This window comes from Colletotrichum truncatum, assembly GCF_014235925.2.
Source record: "Colletotrichum truncatum strain CMES1059 chromosome Unknown Contig_0002, whole genome shotgun sequence".
Taxonomy (NCBI): Eukaryota; Fungi; Ascomycota; class Sordariomycetes; order Glomerellales; family Glomerellaceae; genus Colletotrichum; species Colletotrichum truncatum.
Window position 1 is genome coordinate 1,291,987 of NW_027222399.1, and position 25,321 is coordinate 1,317,307.

At 45.3% G+C, this 25,321-nt stretch overlaps 7 protein-coding genes across 7 annotated transcripts; 3 read left to right on the forward strand and 4 right to left on the reverse strand.

The window, feature by feature from the left end:
* Nucleotides 1-45: 45 nt before the first annotated feature.
* On the forward strand, nucleotides 46-759 carry CTRU02_203311 (uncharacterized protein; the record flags this gene model as incomplete). Its single annotated transcript, XM_036733904.1, has 1 exon — nucleotides 46-759. One exon carries the CDS (start codon nucleotides 46-48, stop codon nucleotides 757-759), a length of 714 nt encoding a protein of 237 aa, XP_036574377.1.
* A 3,727-nt stretch (nucleotides 760-4,486) lies between these two features.
* CTRU02_203312 (uncharacterized protein) lies at nucleotides 4,487-6,084 on the forward strand (the record flags this gene model as incomplete). The annotated part of the gene is made up of 3 exons (XM_036733903.1): nucleotides 4,487-4,515; nucleotides 4,581-5,101; nucleotides 5,189-6,084. 3 exons carry the CDS (start codon nucleotides 4,487-4,489, stop codon nucleotides 6,082-6,084), a joined length of 1,446 nt encoding a protein of 481 aa, XP_036574376.1.
* Nucleotides 6,085-6,558: 474 nt separating this feature from the next.
* CTRU02_203313 (NAD dependent epimerase/dehydratase family protein) lies at nucleotides 6,559-7,695 on the reverse strand (the record flags this gene model as incomplete). The annotated part of the gene is made up of 1 exon (XM_036733902.1): nucleotides 6,559-7,695. The coding sequence occupies one exon, from the start codon at nucleotides 7,693-7,695 to the stop codon at nucleotides 6,559-6,561; it is 1,137 nt and encodes a 378-aa protein (XP_036574375.1).
* A 671-nt stretch (nucleotides 7,696-8,366) lies between these two features.
* On the reverse strand, nucleotides 8,367-9,237 carry CTRU02_203314 (uncharacterized protein; the record flags this gene model as incomplete). The annotated part of the gene is made up of 3 exons (XM_036733901.1): nucleotides 8,367-8,497; nucleotides 8,564-9,085; nucleotides 9,144-9,237. The coding sequence occupies 3 exons, from the start codon at nucleotides 9,235-9,237 to the stop codon at nucleotides 8,367-8,369; spliced, it is 747 nt and encodes a 248-aa protein (XP_036574374.1).
* A 2,968-nt stretch (nucleotides 9,238-12,205) lies between these two features.
* CTRU02_203315 (uncharacterized protein) lies at nucleotides 12,206-15,154 on the reverse strand (the record flags this gene model as incomplete). Its single annotated transcript, XM_036733900.1, has 1 exon — nucleotides 12,206-15,154. The coding sequence occupies one exon, from the start codon at nucleotides 15,152-15,154 to the stop codon at nucleotides 12,206-12,208; it is 2,949 nt and encodes a 982-aa protein (XP_036574373.1).
* Nucleotides 15,155-15,973: 819 nt separating this feature from the next.
* CTRU02_203316 (transposase) lies at nucleotides 15,974-17,473 on the reverse strand (the record flags this gene model as incomplete). Its single annotated transcript, XM_070204182.1, has 5 exons — nucleotides 15,974-16,186; nucleotides 16,319-16,441; nucleotides 16,484-16,862; nucleotides 16,971-17,223; nucleotides 17,263-17,473. The coding sequence occupies 5 exons, from the start codon at nucleotides 17,471-17,473 to the stop codon at nucleotides 15,974-15,976; spliced, it is 1,179 nt and encodes a 392-aa protein (XP_070061945.1).
* A 1,682-nt stretch (nucleotides 17,474-19,155) lies between these two features.
* Nucleotides 19,156-19,388, forward strand: CTRU02_203317 (uncharacterized protein; the record flags this gene model as incomplete). Its single annotated transcript, XM_036733899.1, has 2 exons — nucleotides 19,156-19,206; nucleotides 19,296-19,388. 2 exons carry the CDS (start codon nucleotides 19,156-19,158, stop codon nucleotides 19,386-19,388), a joined length of 144 nt encoding a protein of 47 aa, XP_036574372.1.
* Between the last annotated feature and the right edge of the window lie 5,933 nt (nucleotides 19,389-25,321).

Genomic DNA, 25,321 nt, shown 5'->3' on the forward strand with positions numbered 1-25,321 from the left:
CTTCTCACAATCTACCCAAACCTCAAACACGCATCTTTCTTCAAAATGGTCTCCGTCAAGAACCTTGTTACCTTTCTCGCCATTGCCGCTACATCCTCTATGAAGGTCAGCGCTGCCTCGATCCCTCGGCAAACAGGATTGGAGTCCACGACCCAAACTTCTGCCGTTATAAACTCTCGCCAGGCCAGCACGGAAGACTACGACCGCGAGACGGCCTGGCTATCCGACGAAGGCCTCTGCCGCGTTTTCGGCAAGGGTGTTCCTACGTCAACAAAGCTCGACAACCTCAGAGGCACTTGCAACCCATACTGTCAGGCTTTGACGGGCACCTTCAACTCTGCCTGCGACGGAAGCGCGTTGATGAACTCAGACGGCGACATCGACGTGCAGTTCCCCATTTACAAGAGCCCAAGCGGCGACAGATACAGCTTCGCGGAATGCGACTGCATCGAAATCTCGCCTGAGCTCGAGCAGCTGTTTGCGGACAGCTTGACTGCTCTCTCTGCGGCGACCTGTAGCGTTTGGCTCTTTTCTGTCAAGCAAGTTGTTGAGAAGGGCACCTATGCCATTCCCGGCGGCAAGGGTAGTTTGAAAGTCATTAAGTACATGGCCAAGGTCCTTCGACAGATGATCAACTCTGGAAAGGGCAAGGATGAGTGGGCTTCTCTGGTGCGCAGCACTTGCGGAGACCAAGGTTACGAGATGTCTCAAAGTATCGAGAAAGCGTTTGATATCCTCCAGTACGCCCCGACTCTCTAATGGGATTTCAATGAAGACCGTTTGGGTGTTTTAGTCCATGTTTCCTGAACGCGACAATGTCAAGTTGTTAGTTGCGAGGACTTGGAGGAAAGGCATTACTTTTGGGCGTTTTGTCACTTTATTATTGTTGCGCTGTTAAGCTATTTAGAGGATGAAGAGTTTGATCATGCATTGCTGGAGTTTATCCGTGAACAGAAAGATTAATAATGCGACTGGTTTTAAAAGTAGCATAGGGCAATTGCGGCAACCCTTGTTTAAAATACCAAGCCTGCCGAAATAGAGAAGTTAAGAATGTGAGAATAGTTGTCTGTCTTACACCTTAAAATGACTTGCACTAGGTGAAATGCAACTCTGGATTGCCATCTCTCCTACAGTACCTGGGACTAGCAGACTAATGGCGAGTCAAATAATGACGCTAAACTTCTCAATGACAAACCCTGCTCATACGGATTTCACCCTCGATCATCCACTTTATTTTGGCCAAGTTCGTTGCTTTGATAAACATCATCTCTGTTTTGTTCTGGTCACTACGAATAATTCGGTCTCTTTACATGGCACCAAAGCCTCTTCCTTTAGTTATTGTCTTCAGGTATCATGAACACTTCGTTGGTTCGTCTCCGCAATGCATTCAAAGTCCAGTCAACCTCTGGAGAATGATCTTGTTGAGGCGGCAAACTGATTGACTAATTGATGTTGTTCGGCCAACTTAATCGCAAGCAGCACACCTTAGATTGGTCTTTTCAAACGCTAAACTCACTTGACGGCGTCAGATTAACCAAGAGCAAGTTTGTGTCCGCTGTGAGACCTTCACATGTATAACCACTTCAAGGTGTAGGGAAATGGAAACTAGCGGACGCATCTTTGTATCCTTTCCTAGTTAGAATCAGGGACCCCCGCGAAGCACCAGGCCTTACGATCTGTTGCTCGCTAGGTTGCCTCCATGTCTCAAATGTCCCCGAAACCCTCGAGGGTGATTCTGGATCAAGCTTCGCCCTAGATCAAAGTTTGACGGATAAATCTTCACGGGTATGTCCGGATTGTCCAGTCTTCACAAGCGTAAGTTTGCCGAAACAACAATGCCAAGGCTCTTCCTTCTCGGATAGCTTCATGGCTGCCTTTCCAACTCCCCTAGGTGGAGAATTCTGTGCTACCAAGGGGATAAGGAGGCTGGCGCAGCGACGCCAATGTCACGGAAAACATGACAGCTACCATAGCGATGTTGAATCGGAGGATTAGAGAGCATTTTCTCCGAGCGCAAGCCCCTTAGAATTGTCGGGTGCGGACAGTCTCTCAGAGCGCCGAAACCTATCCATGTCAGGGTAGCAGTACTACGTAGTAGCATGTATCAACTAATGGCATGGTAACATGCGCTCTTGACTCGTATCGCAGCGAAGGAAGGCCGCTTTCAAGGTGACGGAGTAGCCCGACAGTTAGCTTCCAAAGGCGACAAACTGTATTGCCCAGTGATGGAGGACCCTGGGACGCCATACGTGTCATGCACAAAAACCGTGTCGCTTGCATTTGCAAAAGTACGCTGGGGAGATTGATTTGGAGGGGGAAAAGAAAAAGAAGAGGAAGAGGAAGACGGGAAACCACTGAATTCAATGCAACAGCAATTTAACAGACACCTTCATCATGAACACCCGTCTGAACTTGATTTTAAGCTTAGACTCTGAACTGCAGGCCACATTGTATATAGATTGAGTCAATTTGGGACCGAATGCAAAGACGGGGAATTTAGATCGGTTGACTCGCGGGAGCATTTAAAGTTGCTTTTATTGTAAATTAACAGTGCCCACTTGGCTACAATCCCCCTTTTTTTCAAGTTAGTGAGGCCAAGCTTTTGTCCGAGTGCCTGCTCCGCCGACCAGGTAACAAATAAATTAAAAAAAGAGAAAAGCACCATGAATTGGGAAAAGGTTTGCCGCTTGCGATCACAATCTGAATGAACGAGGATAAGGAGGACAGAGCCTCACATATCGAAAAGCCTTACAGTTATTGACTTTCGCCCCATTCGTCCAACAGGCAAAGATGGGCAAAGATGATCAAACGGCACCCCAACACATGCCAAGAAATGATAAACAGGCAAAGTCGGTCCTCGGCACGAACAGAATCAGGAGAGGATGAGCGAGAGAGAGAGACTACCGGTTTGATAAGATCAATGCTTGTGAGGAGAAAGAGAGATCCTTCGACAATCAGTACCTAAGCCAACTGGTTACGAGGCGCAAAAAAGAAGACCATCCCTAACAGGATCAGGAGCAGAGGCCCAGGAGAGGTACGTTCGAATTTAATTAGGCGGGGATCGAGGTGGACTCAACCATGGATTAAAGGCTGGTTTGAGCTTTTCGCCTCGTCTGGCGAATGAATAATTAGGTTGCTTCGGTGCATCTAAGCCTATCAAACTGCACCATGGCGTTTACATGTTTGAACAAAAATGGTTCCGCGATACGTTTAGAGAAGCTTGAGACATTCAGTAGCTCGTTTGGTCTCTTCTTTTACTTCCAAAATTAAACTACGAGAGAGGGGGGAATACCGGAGTTTGTTTACAAGGCTGGCCTTTAGGACCGATTGGCGGGAGGATCACGAACGCCCCGTACAAGCCCCAAGCAGCCCCGTCACCAAGAAAAGACTGTAGAACAGCCTCAATGAGGGTTTCTCCAGGCGGTAGCGGCCCCGGATGAGGGCGGAGAAGGGTCATTCTGAAACTGTAGGACTCTCAACTCTGGCTAGTCGACGGCGATCAACCCTGGCCGAATCTGGTTCTCCTCCGGCCTCCACATTCTGGAAGGGTTTCCCCCCCTTACCTAACAGAGGAGATTGGAATCCGACCCGGCCGGGCCGCCCACATCGGCATCAAGGCTGCAGCGAATCGGGGGTCCGGGCAAGAGATACTATGGACTACCTAGTGGAAGAGATGGGGGCTGATGGTCGGGAGCAGGGAACCCCCCCAGTCAGAATCTTGTCGCACCAGTGGGCTTTCGGACCTCTTGGCACGGAGTCTGAAACCATGAAACACCAACACTGGGAAGTCTCATGTTTTCTTTACCCCTTTCAACGTCCAACTTGACTGGCTATGCTGGAACCCTCCGTCCAGACTCACACTTTTTAGGACTTGAACAGTATGGGAGGGCTGGGTTAGAGCAGCCCCAATGTGGACTTTGGTTCGTACCGCGCTTGTTGACGCAATGACAGACAGCGGCTGCACGGGCACAACAGCCATTACGACAGAACGTGACAAGGGGCGGAGAGACGAGACCAACCGATGGTTTGGGCTGCAAGGAATAGTCCAGACGACCCTGGTCGACCTACTAGCATCCTCGACAATCTGTTACTCTCTTTTACGTTATCCTGGCCAATACATACATACTTGGCCTACCACTCCCTTCGATCTCTGCATCGAATCTTGAGGAACGTCAACCCTTCTCAATCCCATCTTCCACCAAACACATTGGCAAAGATGATGTGAAGCTTGTTATTCGGCATTCAAGTTTTTCATCTTCTTTTTTGCCCCCCCTTCTCTTCACGGGCAGCGCCCTTATCTTCTTTTTTTTTCTCTTTCTACTTCGGTCTCTTCAGCTGTGCTGCTTCTGTCCGTCTCATGACGAACTAACCCATTTTTTCACCTTTTCTGGTCATTATTTTCTTCAAGCCGTCGATTCGGCCCAACCACCGCTTGCGGATTCATTTTATCGGATTTTTGGAAGCTTTGGACTGGAGATTTAGCAGGATGGAAGTGACACGGAATATTCTACGGAGGTAGGACGGCATAAAATCATAGGGGGATGCAGCATTGAACTCGCATGGCTGATTGATCATGCTAGGCGAATTGTGCGCCGTCCGCGCTATCAACGCGACGACTTGCGCATCGAGATTCGAGACGACTCATCTGACGACGAAGACTCACCCTCGCCCACAAACTCATCTTTCCCGCCCGGTGTCAGCAAGACTCACTCACCAAAGACGAAAACGGAGTCTCCCACGCTCCCTCCGCAACCCCCGCCGCCCGTCCTCAATCCCGCCAACCCTACTGATGTTGAGACGACGACCACGGCAACAAGTTCATCAAGTACGCAGTCCTTGGAGCCCACTTTCACGCCCAGTCAACCATTACGCGAACAACCTCGGCCAACTGCTCTCCCGCCTGTCCTCAGCACCACCGAGTCGTCCAGTAGCACCACGAGCTTCTCAACCCCCACTGCTCTCCCGAATAGCAGGTTCACAACTACTCTCGCGCCCATGCCGACTGGAGGTACGACGAAGGGTGGCAGTGAAGCCGGTCTAGGAAACGACAGGTCGTCAGATGTAGGTTGGACGCCTACAGCAATTGCATTTGGAACAATCGGTACGTTCATCTCCCTCCTTTGAAACTTTTGATGGCGCCGGACTCCCCTCCTGTATTTGAGAAAATGATGGCTAACATCAGACACAGCTATAGCGGCTTTGTTCCTGTGCATAGGATGGGGGCTTTGGTGGTTCATCAGGTATCGAAAACGTCGTCAAGCAAGACAAATGTATGATCGGTCAATGTCGCCAGGAAGCGCAATCTGGAACCCCGCATCCACCTTCTCGCCTCCGACCATGCCGTCACGCAGGGCGCCCTCCAGCATCATGGCCGAGCTCATGGGCGCCGCCTATGCCGCGGAGAACGGCAACGCCGGGTACGGCCCCGACCGGAACTCCCTCACGCCGCAGGGCTACCTCGACGAGAAGACGTACGACCCTTCGCGCCAGCTGCCCATCCTCGAGCCCGCGCCCGTCCACCAGCCCAACGTCCGCAACTCCATCGCCAGCTGGATCCGCCGCCACCACCCGCTCAAACTGAACCCCCTCTCCGGCCGCAGCAGCGTCTACTCTACTCGCACCATCGGCGCGAGCGCCCAGGACGTCAATGCCCCTCCCGTCCCCGCCGTCCCGGATACCTACAGATCGCCTAGCCAGCAAGCCGGCGATGCAGCGCCGCAAACTACAAATCGACAAGCGGTTTCCAGCAGGTATGGAACTGAGAACCAGTCAGAGTACGGCACCAACTCGATTCTGTCGCTGTATGAGAGCGCGCAGCGGGAGCAGCAGCAGCAGCAGCAGCAGCAGCAGCAGAAGCAGCCAGGACAACAACCCCCGGAGCCCCTCTGGTTGCAGACACCCTCGCCTCTAATGCACGGCGACCGCGGCGTCTCCATGGCGCCGACAGAGGCCTCCGCAAGAACCGAGAGTACCTGGCGCAGCTGGGGTGCCGGCGTGACGCAACCCCGCGAGCATGCGCCGCCGCCTCAGACGCCTCGACGGGGGTGGATTGAGAAGTGTATCAAGTTTGGAGGTTTGAAATAATGGTCTTTTTCTTTTGAAAAAAGTGAAGAATATTCGGCACAGTTGGGGGGGACGGCATGGGATCACGATTTTCGGCACCTTTGAAATGCCGACGGAGACCAGACCGGACCGCTGTTGCTCTGCACATGCTGCTCGCTCATTACATTGCGATACTACAAAGTCCATATCATACCTTTAGTGTTAAATGGTGTTTCAAGTGTGTATATTGAACAAACAAAAAATAAAGTACATAGATTGCATTGGCAACAATTCTTGGTCTGCTGAGCTTGTGACTATTCCTTGAATTAATTGCTGTTACAAGAGTATCCGCCCTAGAAGAAGGCCAGGATTGTAGTGGCAGATGAATGACGCCTGTCAACACAGGAATTAGTGACAGAGAGAACATCCAAGCCTGTAGTCCATCAACTCTTATACATGTGTTTGACGAAGAATGTCCGCTCTGCCAAAGCCAACTCGACACAACATGAAGCCAATCTACTTCGTATTAGCAATGCAAGAGCCCATGGTAGAGAACCTCTGCCCGCTCAACACAGCTCTTAGCTCACTCTCATACTCCTTATCCCAGGCCTCCTCAAGATGTACAGGCTCCCAGCCCAATCTATCTCTGGCAACTGTCCCCTTCGTCTTTCTGTGTCCACAGTAGCCCGTCTCCGCGACGGCAACATTCCCTGCCGTCGTCTCCGCAGCCTCCTCGATGCTGATCGTTCGGATCTCCTTCCTCTGCGGCCCTCCCTCCTTAGGCAGGTTGCCAGTCGCGAACGCAATATCCAGACACCTCTTCGGAATGTCAACTGTCAAAGTCCTACCCACTGTAGGGAAAATGATACCCTTCTTCCCCGTTGGAATATTCTCTCCTCCACGACGAACAATATCGAGCAAACAAAGAACATATAAATCAGCAAGGTCCGCGACATGGACCCAGTCAATTACGCCCGTGGCGTCACCCACAGTGATCCCGTACCCACGGTCGAGCACAAACGCCATCATGATTGGAATCATCAAACCTCCCCGTTGGAATAGCCCCGTCCCGGTGCCGAAGATACATGGAGACTGAATACTTGCCGCGTTGACCCCAAGCTCCTCCCCCGTACTGAGAACTACAAGCTCGGCGGCGCGCTGGGGGTACCAATCCAGTCGGTTCTCGGCCTCCTCGAAAGCAAACACCTCTTCAGATTTGGCGTCTTCGTACTCGGCGTCCGGGCGGGCGACGCCTGTTATGGGTTTGTCGGCGATGTTTGAGCATCCCGAGGTGTGAATCATCCATACCGGCGCCCCGGTCTGCAACTTACGCCTGGCAAGGCCGCGGACGAATGCCTCTGCGGACGCTGGGTGGAACCCGGAGCCAGCATTGATGACGATGTCGTGGTGCGAGGCAAGCGACGTTACCGTTTTGATATCATCGAGGGAGTCGAATTGCACCGGCTTTACTCGCCCGCCGTAGGTTTCGGTGAGCCTTTTTTGGCGGCTGCCATCCCCGCGGATAGGGAGTGTGATGGGGTTCAAGTCGAACTTCGAGGCCAGGAAGGGGTGGTTGAGGAGATGGTGAAGGACAGAACCACCGATATAGCCGGTTGCACCGATCAAGAGGATCTTGGGCTCGTAGGAAGACATTTTGGGCTTGAATCACTTTCTAACTTGAACTATCACGCTGAATCAACCATGAAGACCCCGTTCACAGATAAGTAGGTACTTCTGCCATGTCTTTGGTGAGTGGGATGAGCGGTTTACCCCCTCACCACCCACCTTGACCGCCTCCGCAGTCGAAAGAACCAACAACGGACAACGACAGGTGATGGGCAATCCTCCAAACCCAACCGAGCCAGTAAGTGGGTGTACCGACCGAAGATGTTGGTCCTCTCAGCACGGTTGTGACCGGGGTTCGCTCCCTTTTTCGAACGCGGTGTCGGTGTCTACCCCGGTCTCCATCACATGTTCCCTTCAATACCCACTTTCTGCATCGAAACGCTGAACGGAGTACAGCAGACTAAGGCCCGGCAAGTGGATAAGACACAGGGAAACTGCTTAGTGTTGACCAATTACGCCAATGTCGGGCGTTTCGTCATTGTGTCGTTAACGTGGAATAGGAGACGCGGTTAGCTCGTTGTTTGATGAACACAGTTCGCTTTCAGCGGTTCGTGGTTTTGTACCTCACATATTGTGAAGCGTGGACATGTCAGTTGATTGGCTCCAATTCCGAGGCCAATAGCAGCGCGAATTCGATAGATATACCACACTCAAGAAACAAAAACCTTTATTTGATCAACACTATCATAACACATTCCTTACAAGCCAATTTTTACCGCGAGATAATGTACAGCAACCTGAGTGGTCAAGCCCAGAATACCGGTGGCCGGAATCTTGTCATTGTCGGCCCGCCTCTTCCAGCCAAGTTCAAACGGAAGTCTCTCGTTCTCTGTAGAAACCATCAGCCAATCGCTCATACACGTAGTCTTCTTACATTAGAATACGAGGAACTCACCAAAGAAGTACTCAACCCAAGCCCTGTTTGCGTTTCCATTATCATAGTTGCCAAACAGACCGAGGTACATGGCCGTCTGTCCCAGCGAGTTGGTGTGTCCGTCAAGCGGCAACTTGAACTCGGGGTTCACCTTCTCCGCGCTCTTCTGCCTCGACGCAAGTGCCCTGGCGGCGTCGCTGATGGAAATCGTCTCGGAAGGCCAGTATGACTTGGTCTCGTCAAAGATGGTTTGGTTGAACGACCAGTTGTCACCAAAGTAGATGTCGGCGCGGCTGAGGGAGGCGTCGTGCTCGATGAGGTCGTGCTTGTTGAGATCGTTCAAGTGGAAGGTGTTTTTGTTGCCGGTTGAAGAGGCCTCGAGCGCCTTGTTGCCCTGGAGACGGAAGAAGAGCTTCGCATCCTCGCGGAGGTTGAGACCAGTGTGCATGCCCTCGATCAAGGCGTCGACGGAGATATCCTTGCCGTTGCGTGGCAGGTAGCCGTGGTTTGCGAGACTGTTGAGGAGAGGGCAGGGCGAACGACCTGGGGGTTGTCATTGTCAATTAGCTGCGTTTTTCACAAGAGATACAGCGGGACTTACGGTCATCCGCGCCTGGTGCTTGCCATGCATTTGCGGCATCCTGGCACAGCGCCGAGGTTGCGAAAAGAGCGAAAGAGAGGACGGTGGCGCGCATTGTAAACGAATGTAACAAACGAGAGACTGGTAGTTGGACTACAAAGAGCGAGTTGTTTACCAAAAGATCGAGGACAAGGCCACACGGTACGAGGGATTCAGAATCTAGATATGCTTTTCAATGATCGACGGAGTCTCCGATCTAGACGGGGATGTATACCCAATTGGGTGGGTAGCTATAGGCTGTTTATAGTTGTCCCACTATCACGAGTAGTCGCCGTTTTAAGTTTAAGGCTGGGCATCCAAGCAACCCACCTCTGTGTTGGGATGCGGGCATATTGTCACCTTCTATTAATGATTGAAAGTGCGCCTATTCCTTGCACACTTGCAGCATACAGAAGAGAGCCGAGATGACGCTAGCTGAAAGCTGTGCGTCCAGACCAAGTCGCAAATATCCAGAAATGACTTCAGAAGACCATTGTGATCGTTGCATTGGGCCATAAGTTGGAAGGAAAATGGAGAACTTTGAGTTCCCAGAGGAAAAACTGAAAATTTTCTGTAGATAATTGGCGCATCATGTAGTGCTCTGTCTGCCATCTCTCTAAGATGCACAAACCTGCAGATTTACCACATTTACGAATGAATGTTTTGCGGTTATCTCGTTCAAGAAACCACACCTATTGCGTTTTCTTTATAGAGTCTTAAAATCAAGGTAGTTTAAAAGGCCGAAGCTCCTAATAAGAAGATTACCACCTAGTTCAGCGTCAGACAGCATTCTTTCGCACACTTCTTCTGCCTGAAATTGCATTTTGTGCGTGAAACGTGATAACTCTGATAACACGCAGCATTTTCTTGAGTAATATGACGTTCTCTTAGGCGATCTCCTACTTGTTGAGGACTAAACATGTGGTTCGAACCCGGCACGTTTTTAAATGCCTGTGTGGTGTAACTCACAGCCTCAGCCGGTCTGTTCCAGCAATCCCTCGACTACATTAAACCACCGAACAAGTTATCATTCACCATCACGATCACACTGGTCCGTTATGTTTGACGGTCTAAGCGTCGCCGCCATGCCATACAATATCGATTTCTTTATATTCTTAATGCATCTGCCCAAAGCAACTCGACTAATGGCTCTTTCCAGACCACGCCCCGCAGGGGGTCAGAGCCAGACTAATAGCTGATTCCTTCAAGAGCCTTTGGAAACAGAGATTGGTTCAGAAAGTGCCGGTGTAACCAGGCGCACCACCCGAGACTACGGGGTATCCGAAGAGGGCAACCATGAATCTCTTGTATCTACAAACGGCGCGTTAATATCCTACGCTATCGACCCGCATTAAAATCCCACAAGCAAGACAAAGCTCTGTTTTGCGCGCTTCTTCATCAATAACACCAATGTTGACTATCAGATCTATTTACAAGCGTTCCATCTACGAACTGTGTCCTTAATTTATCGTCCGCAATGCCGCCAGAATGGGGACTCAAGTTGCTCAAGTAGACTATATGATTCTATAAATCGTCTGTTCAGTTCTTTGTGGTAGACGATATAGAAGGTCACATTGGTAACAGGCCCAAGTCTATATTTGATTGTGGTAGAAGGGTACTATTCAGCTTAAGCCTTCAATGGGATGACTACCCAAGATGCGTTTAGAACCAAGAGAGCAGGATTGCAATCGGTAGAAATTTTTGATTTGTAGGCTCAGGGGGATTCTGAAACCTTTGGTTCATTAAGGAAAAATGTAAATAATGAAGAATAATAGATTCTGATTTACTTCTGAAATCTAGATCGCATTTATATCTCAACGATAGTCTTGGTTTTAAGATACGGCAACAGCCAACCTTTCCGCTGTCCAAAAGAATGGGCTAACACAAACTCCGGTGACTAACAAGCATTATCAGGGTTGAAAGTCCTATCTGCATCATTTTCCAAAATATTAAACCACTTTAGGTCAGCATCTACCAAGTTGCACTTCCAATCGTCATGCGATCCCATCATATCACACATCGCCCCTTCCATATCAACAAAGTTACAGCTGAAGCCCAGCGTAGAGCAGCAGCAGCGCTAACCCAAACTGGCTTCGACAATCCGGGGAGCCCGAGCGCGGACCCCTACCGCCCAACGGTCGAAAACGCACAACGCGGCCGATGCGGTTGAACCGGACCCCGTGTCGCTGGAAATTGCTCCCCCAATTTAAAATTGAGTGGGGTGGGCATGCCCGGGGGGCCCTTTGCCCAACGAAAGGGCTCCAATTGGAAATGCCTTGATTAAGTGTACCCATCACCTGCTATATTCGGCTCTTATGCTTGTCGATATAGAGGTGGCCGTTCGGATTTTTCACCTCACCGAAGAATGGTCGAGTCAAGTGCCTATCCACTGAGGGAACTTTGTCCGCTGTGGCTTAGAGGATTTCCTGCACGGCCAAGAGCTTGAGGGACCCCCCGAAGAGACCAAAGTCCGTCGCCGAGACTTCCCCTGAATGGATTGCCCGCTTCCTTTGGTAGGCTCGTGGCGCAGGTTCTGCGTGCTTTGAACTTGCGAATATGATCGTGTTACGGCTATGGAAATGATTCCCGACTTTCCGCCGGTGTTTTCGCATCTTTTACATTATATTTTATCTACTCCAAGCTCGGTTTTGACAACATGGAGAAAAGTGTGTCGAGTCACTGCAGAGTTGTGATCAAAATATTCAATTCGAATTAACAGATTTAACAAAATTTAAAAATTTTCGGCTTACATTCGATCACATGAAGCGCCTTGACCTTTACGTTCACGATTGGCTGATGTCTGACAAAATGAGCGCAACACAAGGCCATAAGCCGGTACAACAGATCAAAGAGCGACAGGTTGATTCATTAAAAAGCTAGAAAACAGTGCAAATGGCTGCGGCTAGTGTCTTTCTCTGACAATTACCACACTGCTGCTGTCCCACGACGAACGTTGCCACGACATTGTTGTCCACATAATTCAACACTTTTACGCATGCCCCTGGCAACTAGATCAACCCCACCACTTCCTCTTTAATAACGGTTCACATGACGGAGCATCCAACATTAGTCGGATCCTCCGAAAGTTTCGACCTCTTCTTTAGCATCTCCGACACAGGCACCAACTTATCCCAGTATACAAAGTTCATGAACCCGCATCTGGGATGCTGAAATTCCTCGGCCATCACCTGCAGGCATTCCTCATCCTGTTCAATCAAAGCCAACGTGACGAGTCCCATCCTTTTCGCTCTACTCCATTGTCGCTCCTTCTCGTATACACGTACGTACAACGGATTGCGCAAAAGCGTCAGTTGTTGCTCAAACTGCATGAATTGCATAAAGAACCGCATGGTAATAGAGATGTAGTTGACACCGGAAATTGGGACATCACCACATACATCGTTGTGGATGTCCGCCTTAACGCATCCCAGTATGTCGCTCCCTGTCAAATGGATTCCCGTATCTTGTACTTTGCCATTCCTGCGCCTGAAACTCTCATTAGAAAAGATATTATACCCATCCTTTTCAAACTGAGCCTTGGTTGCAGCCTGTGCTTTTGCGAGTTGGCCGTGGTCCGCTTGCTTCATCGCTACAAGCTGGTTCGTCATCAAGATGATCTCTTCCTCAGAAACTCCCCGATCCCTCAGCCGACGAACCAAGTCGGTATTTTGAAGCCGCTTTATGCCGGTCGCAGGGTCAGTAACACGCTTTGTTTGGCTGATACGTATGAGTCCAAGAACCGAGAAGGGGTCTAAATCAAAATCAGGTATACGATCTAGATCCCAACCGGCATCGCGGTATAACAGCAAGTTTGACTTCTTTTTGAAGTTATCATTTGCTTGAACATCCAGCATTGAATGGACACCGGGCTCTCGATGTGCTGATGCCGGGGCATCAAAACGAGTGCTTCGTGAACTGAATTTGGCATTTCGTATTCTGTCGGATAGTGCAGTGTGGAAGTTGGATGTTGGGGCTTCACTGTCCACAAAAAAGCCTCTGGATAAGACCTCCTGCAAGCTGGCATACAGTCCCACGGGCTCGGCTATATATCCTTTTTGGACGAGCATGTTGTGGAGGTGAATCAGCATGGTGGGCTCAGGTAAGGCTTCCCACAGGAACATTGCTGCGCGGTAACTCAACTCCAATCCCTCCATAAGGCCGACACCGCAAAGAAAAGGCGAGTATTCCCATAAACCGTTGGCGTCAGAATTTGAAAACCGGGAAGGAGGAATCATGTTCAAGCCATACATGTATTTACTCTCCCCAAGCCAGTTGATGAAATCGAACTGAATAGCCTCGAGGACACCCCAGAGAGCATTGTGACGCGTAGGTTCTCCATTGAGGCAAGCGTCCTCCTCAAGCAACTGTTTGAGAATATCCACAGCTTGCAAATATCCGAATTCTTTGTTGTTGTTTCGATCTAGGAACTCGTCGACGTCTCTTCTTGGTCGAAATTCCCTTGCTGGTTGTTCCAAAACATGACCCCTTAGGAGATTGAATGACCAGCCACGCGATACTGTAAACGCATCAACGATACACTGAAGATGGAAGACATGATGGGGGAGAATCTTTTGACGAATGTCTGTGCCGGGCTTTTGCATTGCCAGTGTCGTAACGAAAGAAGCGAATTCGTTGATTCCGAAAATCATACGGTGCTGCCTCCAGGGACCGTGAGTTGACCAGTCGACATTTTCTAGAACATGGCGCTCTCCTTTTACGCGGATACGTTGTATGACAACACTTGAAAATACGTTGACCAAATCGTAAAGCCAGTTTATTGTGTAGGACCGGCGCCATTTCAACCTCTGCTCTCGAGTGGCACGCTGCACATTGAACCTCGGGTCCCAGTTACCGATTTCGGCTAGCATGGCTTTGGTTGGTTTTCCGCTTCTGGTCTTTTGATAGTCTGTGATGAAAGCAATGAGATCATCGTAAGCGTTGATCAAAACATGTTCCTTGACGTCTATGCTGGTTTCCTGCAGTTTCTCAGGCACACCAGTCGGTCCCTCCACGTGGAGAGCTACCGTGAAGTTATTTGCGACCTTTTCGATGTTTCCTCGTGTTATGGTCTGCATCAAGGTCTCGTAGGAATCGTGACCTGGGAAATCGAGGAAAATGGCCGTCTCCGACTTTTTAACCATGCCAATGGCAAGGTTTGACAAGGTTCCGGCAACAGCGCTGTTAAATCCCTGGTAGGCGACATCGTGCCAGATAGTTTGGAGATAGTTCCGCAAGTCGCCCCATTCCTTGGCGATGGAGTACGCAGCCATCAGATACTCGGTCATTATACCATCTTCGTCTTGGATGATGCGGTAGCTCTCTAGAGGCACTTCTTCCAAATTCTGTAGCTTGGCTGGGGTATCTTTCTGCTTCTTTTTTGCCTTGGTCTTGCTTCCCTTCTTTCCCTTCTTTCCCTTGCCAGGCTTGCGCTTGGTTCTTCTCTGTGGGACAGTTGAGAGGGCGGTTGCATTGTCGGATGCTTCATCAGAGGAACCATCGCCTTCGTCTGTGTCGACCTTGAGGGCAGAAAACTTGTTATTCAAGATGGTATCTTCAATATCGATTTCGTCCGAGTCATGCCCCGCCTCCTCTCTCGACACCCAGGCGTCTCCGCCTAGGGCTTTGAAGGCCGTGGTAAGAGCGTCAATGAAATATTTATGACTGGCGTTGCTCCTTTCAATCTCGGGACTGGGCTTCGCTTCAGCGAATTGCTGGAATTCAGCATAATGAGCCGATCTCGCAGAGATGACGGACTGCAGTAGCTGGAGAATAGCAGACGGAACAGGGTTGATGTGGTTTCCGATCAGCTCCGCCATGGCCAATAGGCCAGCAACAGTAGTTTGACCGGTTGTATTGAGAGCAGGTCGGGATAAAGATTCACCTTCAGAGTCGATTGGAAGAGTCTTGATAATTGAATTCGATGCGTGAGCCATCCAATAGAGCAGGTGTTTTGTGTCTCGTTTGTAGACGAGATAAGAGTTATGGGGGGCCATGTCGCTCGAATTTATGAGGCGACAGTAGACCTAGAGGTCTTGTTAGGCTCCGGCTTGGTCTTATGGGTTCGATACTGGCGTTTACCGCGCTCGTCATACGTTGTCTCTGTCTCTAACCAGATGAATTATCAGCGCAGGACTATCGCCGACGATGTTGTTGAGGTGAATCTTTTTACCAAGGTGAGGGGTAATGGTTGAGGAAAAAGCAAGAAAGTACAGGCGGTGCCCGAGTGACCTTAGCGTTTCGCACCTTCCACCAAAAATGTGGGTGGCAGGCCTCGCCGGCCCGTCACGTGGGCTGACGGCCGCCACCACTGGTCTTAGCCAGCCTCCACAGCCCTCTAGCTAGTCAGTTAGTTCTTCAACCAACAACACTACTTTTCCCCATTCTGAGCGTTCTGTGCTGGTTTCGCCTATAGGTTGTGAGCCTAGCGTTATTCTTTCGGAATAACGTCGTTTTACCTATTATTCTACTCGTCTGTCAATTTTCTATTGATTCACGAATTTTTGCGATTTTATTTGCTTTATTTACCTTTCTATGCGATTTTCTTGCTTTCTTTCCTCTTCGCTAACGAATTTTACTTTCTGACGCGATATTAGCTGCCTAGCGCGCACGAATATCATATAGCATATAACCGACTACTATAACCTATTAGTTTTTATAAATACTATAGAATTTTATTATAATAATAGACTTTTTAGTTATAACTATAACGTACATGATAAGCGAGTGAGACAGACAAGCGAGTGAGACAGTAAACCAGACCTTCGCGACAATAATATCGAAATCTATAACAAGAAATCTTAGATTGATTAATACTACTCGGATTCCTGTTCTTCGGATGTTTCCTCAATAAATTGACATGTTCTCGCGTTGTGGCCTGTATTCCCGCATACGCCACACCGACGATAAGTCGTCTCAGACCTCACTTTGCGACCACTACTCCGTCGCGTTTCCTCTTGTAGTTGCGTGTCTGCCTCTCTTTGCGACTGTATATCCTCTCCAGTAGATATAGTAAGACTTCCTCCTTTCTATAGACGTGTTTTCTTAGCCCTTCGACGCCGACTTAATATTGCATTCTCCTCTCGAAGGATTTAAACCTCTGACTCTAGTAATGCTACCCGATGCCCTAGTCCTTCTGTCCCTCTGGCTAGCTTACTTACAGTACTATAAATTGATGCTGGAGAGCTGCTTCGGTGGCGTGAGATTCGACTCTTAATAAAAGTAGACTGTGATCTTGCTTCGCTTGGGTTGCTCGGCGTCCTAGAGATCCAAGGGTCTGGTGTCTAAGGGACCCCCTCCTCAGGCGTTAGCGTTCGGAACTTTACATCCAGCTTTGAGAGAAAACTTTCTGCATTCAAAGGGACAAGTCCAGCTCCTCGGAAACCTCCCTGGATATTTTTCCTTGTAAAAGACTGCTTAAAAGCTTCGTGAAATGCTGCAAAGAAATCTTCCTTCGAGATATGGGTTGTGCCTCGCCGCATCTTATTCTCAATTTGCCGACCGTAGGCATTCTTTAACGGCTGAAAACAACCAACATCTAAGGGTTGAAGTAGATGAGACGAGTGAGCCGGCATGCACAGTGTAATAATGTTGTTTTCTTGACAAAAGAGCTCGAAGGCTGCGGAGTGGTGACTTTCATGACCATCAACAACGAGGAGGCGATATTTCCCAGACGTACGTGGTTTTGTATAAATGTCGAAGTGTCTGATCCAGTCAATACCTCTCTCGTTTGTTGTCCATCCATTTTCAGACGTTGCAATAGCCTAATCGCCCGGAAGAGAGGTTTCTGTATACTAGCTTGAGAGGTGATACTGGCCTGCAACGATGATGTATGGCGGGATGCTCTCCCCTTGGGAATTAATAGCCTGGATAACTGTAACCCATTCCCTATTGCCAGGCTGTGTCATCTTCGTATTTGAACGCCTTTCAGCACTTGTAACAACCATTCCAGAAGCAATAACGCCCATCATAAAGCCGGTCTCATCAAAGTTGTAGATATCAGCATCAGCAATACCATACTTCGCAATTGTATTCTTTACAAGCGAAAACCAGCCACGAATCACCTCTGGATCTTCGCATTAAGCTCTCTTATAGTCATACTTGCGAAAGAAACGCGTCCTAAGCTGTAGTTGTCGCTTGACGAAATTAGAAGCCCAGCGCTTCCCAACTGGAGGCGCGTCGCGCTCTGCGAGAAGTCGATTGGCCATTTCTTCCACACCACTCAGCCGGGGAGGAAATGATCGCGCATCTAGGTCGAGAATATACTCAACTATTGTCTTCTCTTCTAAATCTAATAAATTCCGTGAATTAGGCATGCTGTCGCGTCGTGAGACTATTCCCTTTAGTCGCCGGCTTAATGTTGCGTGACTGACTGTATAGAGTGCACCTGCGGCCCGAGCACTAAGTTTTGGGTCATTTCTCATTGCTTGAAGGGCAATTTGTAACCTTCTTTCAATACTAGCTGATTCCATGATTTATTGTAGAGGAAAAGGTGCCGGTCGCGTCAAGGTGCGACGGTCGCGGTTTACTGTCTCACTCGCTTGTCTGTCTCACTCGCTTATCATGTACGTTATTATAACTATATTTTTACTTCGATTTCCTCGTTCTTATAAGAATTTAATTATTTTTAGCTTTAGTTTTTCAAACTAGCTTATTGTTACGACCCGTAAACAAGGATAACAGCCGAACGACCCACTTGGGCGTCGGGCGGCTAGGACAGGACATTTGTACTACATGATTGATTGATTTATTCCTACTCGGTTATGAAGCCGCTCTTATGCCAGCAGCTATGCCCGGAAAGCGGGGTTTGGCAGGTAGCCGAAGCGTCGACAATGAACAGCGACGCCCCACTTCGCCCTGATGTTGCATCAGGGCCAGCTATCCCCAAGCTCCCCACTATGTTCTCTATTCTGTGTGTTTGTGCCCTCTGTTGAAGAAGTGTGTTGCTCTCCTGTCTGCTTTCTCGCTTTTGTGTTGCTCTCTAGAATGCTTGTTTTGCGTCCTCCTGCTTCGGTTCAGTTGGTGCTGGTAGCACCGTACCTGGTTCTTTGTACCTACAGTCTCCCCCCAGCGCTCAGCTTTGTCTCTTTGTTTTGTCCGTATCCTCCCGGACTTGTATGTGCCGTTTTCTCAGTTGCATCTGTAAATTCTTTGTTGCCTCCTGCCGGGTTCCTATGTGGCCTCTTGTTTCTTGCCTGTTGACCACTATTGCCCTCCACCACATTGGCCCAAGGGTCTTCCACGAAGCACAATGCTCCACTGACTCCGACATGTTCGATTACTGGGTATGAGAGCTCCCGCACAGATTCCGCAGACATTGTCGCGCGTTGAAGGGACACCAATCCTTCTTCGCAAAAGGGGCGACAGGGGACCAGTCTGTCTGTGGTCTGTAGTATTGTGTGGCATCGATCGTAGCATGCCTAATGCCTGGTGCTTTCTCCGTGCGGAAGGTGATACTGTTCTGTCGGACTCATCTTCGTCGTTGTGGGACGTTGCAAACTTTGTCGGGGGTGACAGGTGACCCAAAACCTGTCGGCGGCTGTTGTGTTGAAGTTGATTGTTTGGGCGCAGTCTTAGTGCTTCGTGTAGCGGCTTGTGGCTCGCCTGTGGTGGTGGTAACAGTGTTGTCTATTGATATGTCGTATTTTGCGGCTTGCTCTCAAGTTTTTCATTGTAGTCGGGGCGTGCTCTGCGGCCATCTTGGGCCCCTTTGGGACGTAGAATCAAGGCCGAGGATGGCATTGCATCGAAGGGGGCTCTGTGGCCGCGAGCACGCGTATTTGGGGCCGTTTTTGCTCCGATTTTCAAAAATTTCGTTCTCGCTGTTGTTGATGTTTTTCACATTTGTACTACAGGATCACGGGAACAGCGGGAACTCACTCGGCACGGAAGAACTATGGTACAAGTCACGTGACGATAAGATAAGGAAACGATCGGTGGAGCACAGGACGGGACGCTCAGTGATCAGTTGGCATTGCCAACTGATCGCGATCACCTCATGCACCTAGGTGATCACCCCCAGGTAGACAAAGAACACTGTTCAGGACTTGTATATAGTATGACCTGAGCCTGGCTCAAGGTCAGACTTCCATAGCTCTTCAGCAATCAACTTAGTATTCATCCTCAGGATACTCTCAGCTTACCTTCACTGCGAATTACTTGTTGAGTCTAAGACTGATCACCTTAGCCTCTGAAGACCGATCTACTATCAGTCTACGACCTACGACCTAACCACGACCCCAGTGTACTGTTACTATGTGTCAATCCCCAGCTTCTGTTAGCAGACCCTACTGTTGGATAGCTGACCGTAACACTTATTAGTTTCTTATATCTTCTATAAATATTTATTCTTCCTTTCGATTTACTATATTTCTACGGTCGGATCTTATAATTCTACTTATTTCTTATATTCTTACGTAAGATTCTCCTTCTTATATAATATTTATACTTCTTTAATACTATTTACTTATTAATACTTTCCCTTTCTAATAGCATACGTAGGTAGTAGCGAAAGTAAGCTATCTAACGTATAGATACGCTTCTAAAGCTATAGCCTTAGAGAAACGCTTATAATCAAGGTATAACTATAAGTCTATCCTATACTATTATAATACCCTTATTTTTTACTTTAAGATATCTTAAAACGACTTTAAAACCGTCTTTACGCTTCTTCCTTGCTTAAAAGGTAAATCTAACTAGAATATATAGCATATACTTATTATAGCGACCTTGTAAGGATACGACTTCGAGATATTCCTCGAGACTAACATCCCTTGCCTTGCTAACCTTATCGCTATAGAGGAATAGAGAAAGAACCGTAACGTTACGTATAGTCTCCTTATAAACGCTAGCAAATCGGTTCTTAATAGACTTTGTATAGCAGGTTAGGTTAACGATAGAAACCCTTACGAATTATAGCAAGCGCTTAAGAAGTATATTCCGAGAATCTTACAAGACGCTATAGCTACCCTTATTAACAAGTTTGCTAAGACTATTACTAACGATTATAAGACTTTTTATAATGCTTTTAATTATTATTACTACCTTAGAAAGCATATTAAGACTATTTACGGTTGTCTACTAGACTTTTTCCTTATTATTTTCCTTTTTAACTTTTTTAAAAACTAACTTCCTAATACGTATAAGTATTTTATATCGAAAAGCGCTACCTATCCTACGTAGAATAAGGTAGCTAATACGATTTATATACTTGCTTAAGACGAGGATTAAAAGCATAGTTATGCTACTATTCGTAATATACCTAGAGGCAAGTCTGCTAGTAGTAAGGGTCTTGCCTTTCTAGCTGTTACTACTACTATTACCTTTACTATTACTACTTCTAAGGAAAAGAAAAAGTACGACTACTATAACTATAATTACGAGACTACGAAGTACTATATTGCCTACTTTAATCTTATCCTTCTATACTATATTAACTAGGATAAGTTAATTAAAAAAGCAAGAAAGTATATATATAGCGATCGTTACTACTAGGATTAGCCTACTTCTATTAATAATACCTACTAGACTATTATTAAAGCGTTACCTACTATCTTAGGTTAGTCTGCCTTTGCTTCTATCGCTAGCCTAGTAGTTTTTACTACTACTTATAATAACCTTATTACTCGAGACGATATCGTTCTCGATTCTAGTTATACTATTTTAATTTTTAATAACTTATAATATTTCGTTAAGTATGTTAAAAAGAGCGATTTAATACCTTCTACTTCTACTTCTAACGCTTTAGTCTAGTTACTTAGTATAGGTCCCGTCTTCTTCTCGACCTAAGACCTTACTAACCTTAACGTTATTTACGATTAAATACTTTATAACGTTAAGTATAACCCTTCTAGCCTAGCTAACTTACTAAGCCTTAGAAAACTTCGTCGTAATTACGTAGAATATAATTAGCAAACCTTAAGCCTTATATACGTAACATAGCATACTTCCCTTGCTAAAGTTTATTAGGTTTCTAACGTCTATATCGTTAAGACTTATAATACTAGAAATTACGTACTTCGAGATATTACTATTAGCTTTGCCGCCTTCCAGGCTACCTAGCAACCGTCTTTTAAACTAATATACCGCCGGCTAGTTTACGCTTACCTATTACGTATTATAAAGGCTTGCTACCGTGTTAGCATTCGGTTTATAACGTCGGAAATTAACGCCTTTTTCTATAAGTCTTACTATCTTAGCAAATCTACTAAACGGATTAGTCAAGACTAACCCTTTCTACTTACGAGTATTAGTAATAAAATTTACCTTAATCTCGTTAGTATTCTTCCCTTATTAACAAAAGGGAACCGTTAGGTTTTATACCTTATAAATAAGTATAATAGTTACTATTAAGTTATTTTTCTACCTAACTATAAGTTTGCTACTATCCTAGCAGCTATTAAGAAATAAGATACTAAATTCTATAGTCTTACTAGCCTTAAGCCTAAGGTTTAGGTTTCTAACAATACTCCTAAGCTAATTAAGGTTTTTAATAACCCTTACTTCGAAGGTACTTATTATAATATGTTGGAACGGTAGGTAGGAATCTTGTAGATAGTACGATATCCTTATAACAGGGTATTAGAGTAAGGGAACTTGTACTTATGAAGTAGGGCTTTAATAGTAAAGAATGTATAGGCTTATATTGAAGCTGAGTTGGTTGAGGAACTAATAGCTAGCTAAGGGAGAGAATTAGGCTAGTTATATAGTAGTATAACGTCGCCTATAATAGCTAATATAGGAAGCTATAAGCTAGGTTTAGTATACGTAAGTATATACGTCAACTAGCTTATAAAGCAGCTTATAAATCAGACTAGAATCTTCTTTAACTAAATAGACTTTTAGATAAGGTTAAAGAAAGTATTCCATAGGGATCTGAATGTCATATGTTTAAACTAGCAAGCAGCCATTCTTAGCTAGTTACTTTTGTAAGTCCTACTAAGTCTTAGATAAGACTAAATAGGATAAATAAGTAAAATAGAAGTATAATATACTTATACTTCTAACATAATACGACTATTACTTATATGCTTTTTATAAATAGTATTATTAAGCATGCTAGTCATACTATCGTCGAAAGCACCTAGATATAGCTAATTAATATATCCCTTCTAGAAGAACTATAGGATTATAGTATTGATTCGGTAACTTAGATTCTTAACCTCCTGTTTATACCTTCTAAAGGTAACTTAAGCCTTTACGAGATTATAGCGAGAAAGCTAAACTTAGCTACTAAACGTAAGGCCCCCTATATTAAATATCTCTAAACGTTTAGCTATGCTGCCTATATATATAAGAAAGGCTTTCGACGCTTTATATACTTTACTAAGATAGAACTATAAGCAATCAAAGGATTCCTTATCGGTTATAGTTTTTTTCATAGCTATATTTACTATGTTTACTTACCTAATCGAAAGGAGGTTATTCGCTATAAAGATATTCGATTTCGTAAAGAACTATATAAGATAGTATTGCCTCTAACTACTAGCATACCTAATATTAATAAAATTAAATATAATGCTATGTTTATTAAACTAGATATTATTATTTAGTATACTATCTATTAAAAGCTTATTAAAAGTAAAAAACCTATAACTAGTAATCTTAAACTAGATAAGACTATTATTAAAAAAGTAATAATACCTACTAATATATATCTTATATCTCTACTATTAGAAAGTCTATTAGAGACTACTACTATACCTTATAATAACATTACTAACGAATTAAACGACGATAAATTCGTCGCCTTTATAGAAATAATAAAAACTAATTACTAAGACCTTAATTCCCTTTCTACGATTGTTAAGGAAGTAATAAGTTAACTAGTAAAGTCTTCTCGACCTTGCCGCGCCTTAGCCTAGCGACTACCTAGTTACTACCAAGCCGCTAGTAGCGTACGCTCCTATACTAAAAAGACCTTCCTATCTACTAATATTCTAGCTTTACTAACTTCTCGTTAATTTTCTCTTAGCATGCTTTCTACTACTACCTTTTCGAAAGTCTTACCTAATAGCATAGTAATCCCGAAGTCTTACCGTAAGGCGTAGAAGAGCCTATAGTAGCCTTAGTAAGAACAAGCCTTTAAATAAGAGATAACTTAATTTATAGAAAAGGGGGTTTACGAAGTCGTTTACCTACTACGTAATGCTAAAGTCTTGCCTAGCAAATAGGTATATAATATTAAAATAAATAAAAATAACGAAATTATATATTATAAGGCTTAATATATAGTTTATAAAAACTATAAGAAAGGTAACTAGTTATTATAAAAGGTTTACGTTATAGTTACTTCTACTACCGTAACCTGCTTTTTCTTTATAGTTATTATACTTCTTAATCTCGAATACGAAGTATATAATTTCGATACTACTTTCTTAGCCGCCTCGATTTTAAAGGGGGTTAAGGTATACGTCTAGCCCCCTGCTAGCTATGCTACTATAGATAATAAGGTTCAGCTGCTTTATAAGGTACTTTATAAATTAAGAAAATTATTACTTTAGTAGTTTCGACTTATTAAAGGTAAAATAAAACGAATTAGCTTTACTATTATTAATAAGGAGGTTTATCTCTTTATTAATTATAAGATTAAAGCATACGTTCTTATATACGTTAACGATAACGCTATCGCTATTCTTAATAAGTAAGTTATAATAGAAGTTTATCGTCTCCTCGAGAAGGTTTATTTTCTTAAAGACCTTGGCAAGGCTACCGATTTTCTCGGTTTCTAGATTAAACGCGACAGAGCTGCTAGTAAGATTTTCGTTTCCTAAGCTAAGTATATAAAAGCAGTACTTTAACGATTCGACTTTAATAGTTTAAGTATTATTAAGACGCTTATAGCAACTATTAACGATCTATTTATTACTTAGGATAAGAATAAGTACTTACTTAACAAATAGCAACTTTATATTGAATAAACTAGCTACCTTAACTTCCTAGTAGCTAGAACTTACGTTAATATAGCCTATACCGTTAGTAAATTATTATAAGCAAATTTAAAGCCTTCTAAAGCCTATCTTCGTACTATTAAGTACTTATTTCGATATTTTAAAAGTATTATTTATCTTAATATTATACTTAGAAGCATCCTTACGATTAATAAGTTAAGGCTTTACGCTATTATAAATACTTTTTTTACTAATAATAAGCTATTATAAGTCTTAATAAGTAGTTACGTCGTCTTCTTCGCTAGTATACTAATTACTTAGAAGTTAAAGAAATAGACTTTCGTAACTTTAAATACTATAAAAGCTAAATTTATTAATCTTATACCTATAGTAATTATTATAAAGTAGATTAGATGTTGCTTTTCCTAACTACTTAGTAAACTTATTACTACGCTTATTATTATATTTACTAATAGTATTAATAGCTATAATAACGTTATAAACCTACTTAACGAAGTATAAACCTGCTATATCGACGTCCGATATAAATAGATTATATAGGAGGTTTATACTACGAAAAGCATCAAACTCCGACTTATCAAGGGCGTTAATATAGCTGCTAATAGACTTACAAAGCTACTAGTTATAGTTAAACATAAGGAATTCGTTTGTTTGTTAGGCATGGCGGAGGGATTAGATTAAGAGGGGGATTTTGAGACTATAGGACTATTGATATTGAGACTTCGGGATTTAGAGGATTTCACAGCCTCCTATTAGCTAGGTTTAACCGGTAATTAACCGAGTTTTCTAATAGTTAAGAACTCCTCGGATTTAGAAGATTTAGGACTTTTCCTATATTTCTTATTATTCTACTACTTTTTCGCTAAGGAGTCTGAGAGGGGGTATAGGTAGCAGGCCTCGCCGGCCCGTCACGTGGGCTGACGGCCGCCACTACTGGTCTTAGCCAGCCTCCACAGCCCTCTAGCTAGTCAGTTAGTTCTTCAACCAACAACACCACTTTTCCCCATTCTGAGCGTTCTGTGCTGGTTTCGCCCACAAAAAACTATGAATATGTTGATTAGGAAGATACGAAACGTGGTACTTCCTTCTATGTTACATAAGCAATCAAAGTCGGCATGATTTTGGAAGGAAGGAGATTGGACAGGTATCGAACTGTTGGGAGGAAGTTAAGATGCCTCGAGGTACTGATAGTTTAATGGTCACGTTACTTGTTCAAAATGCGGCTACATTTGTAGCAAGTCAAGAAAGAAATCT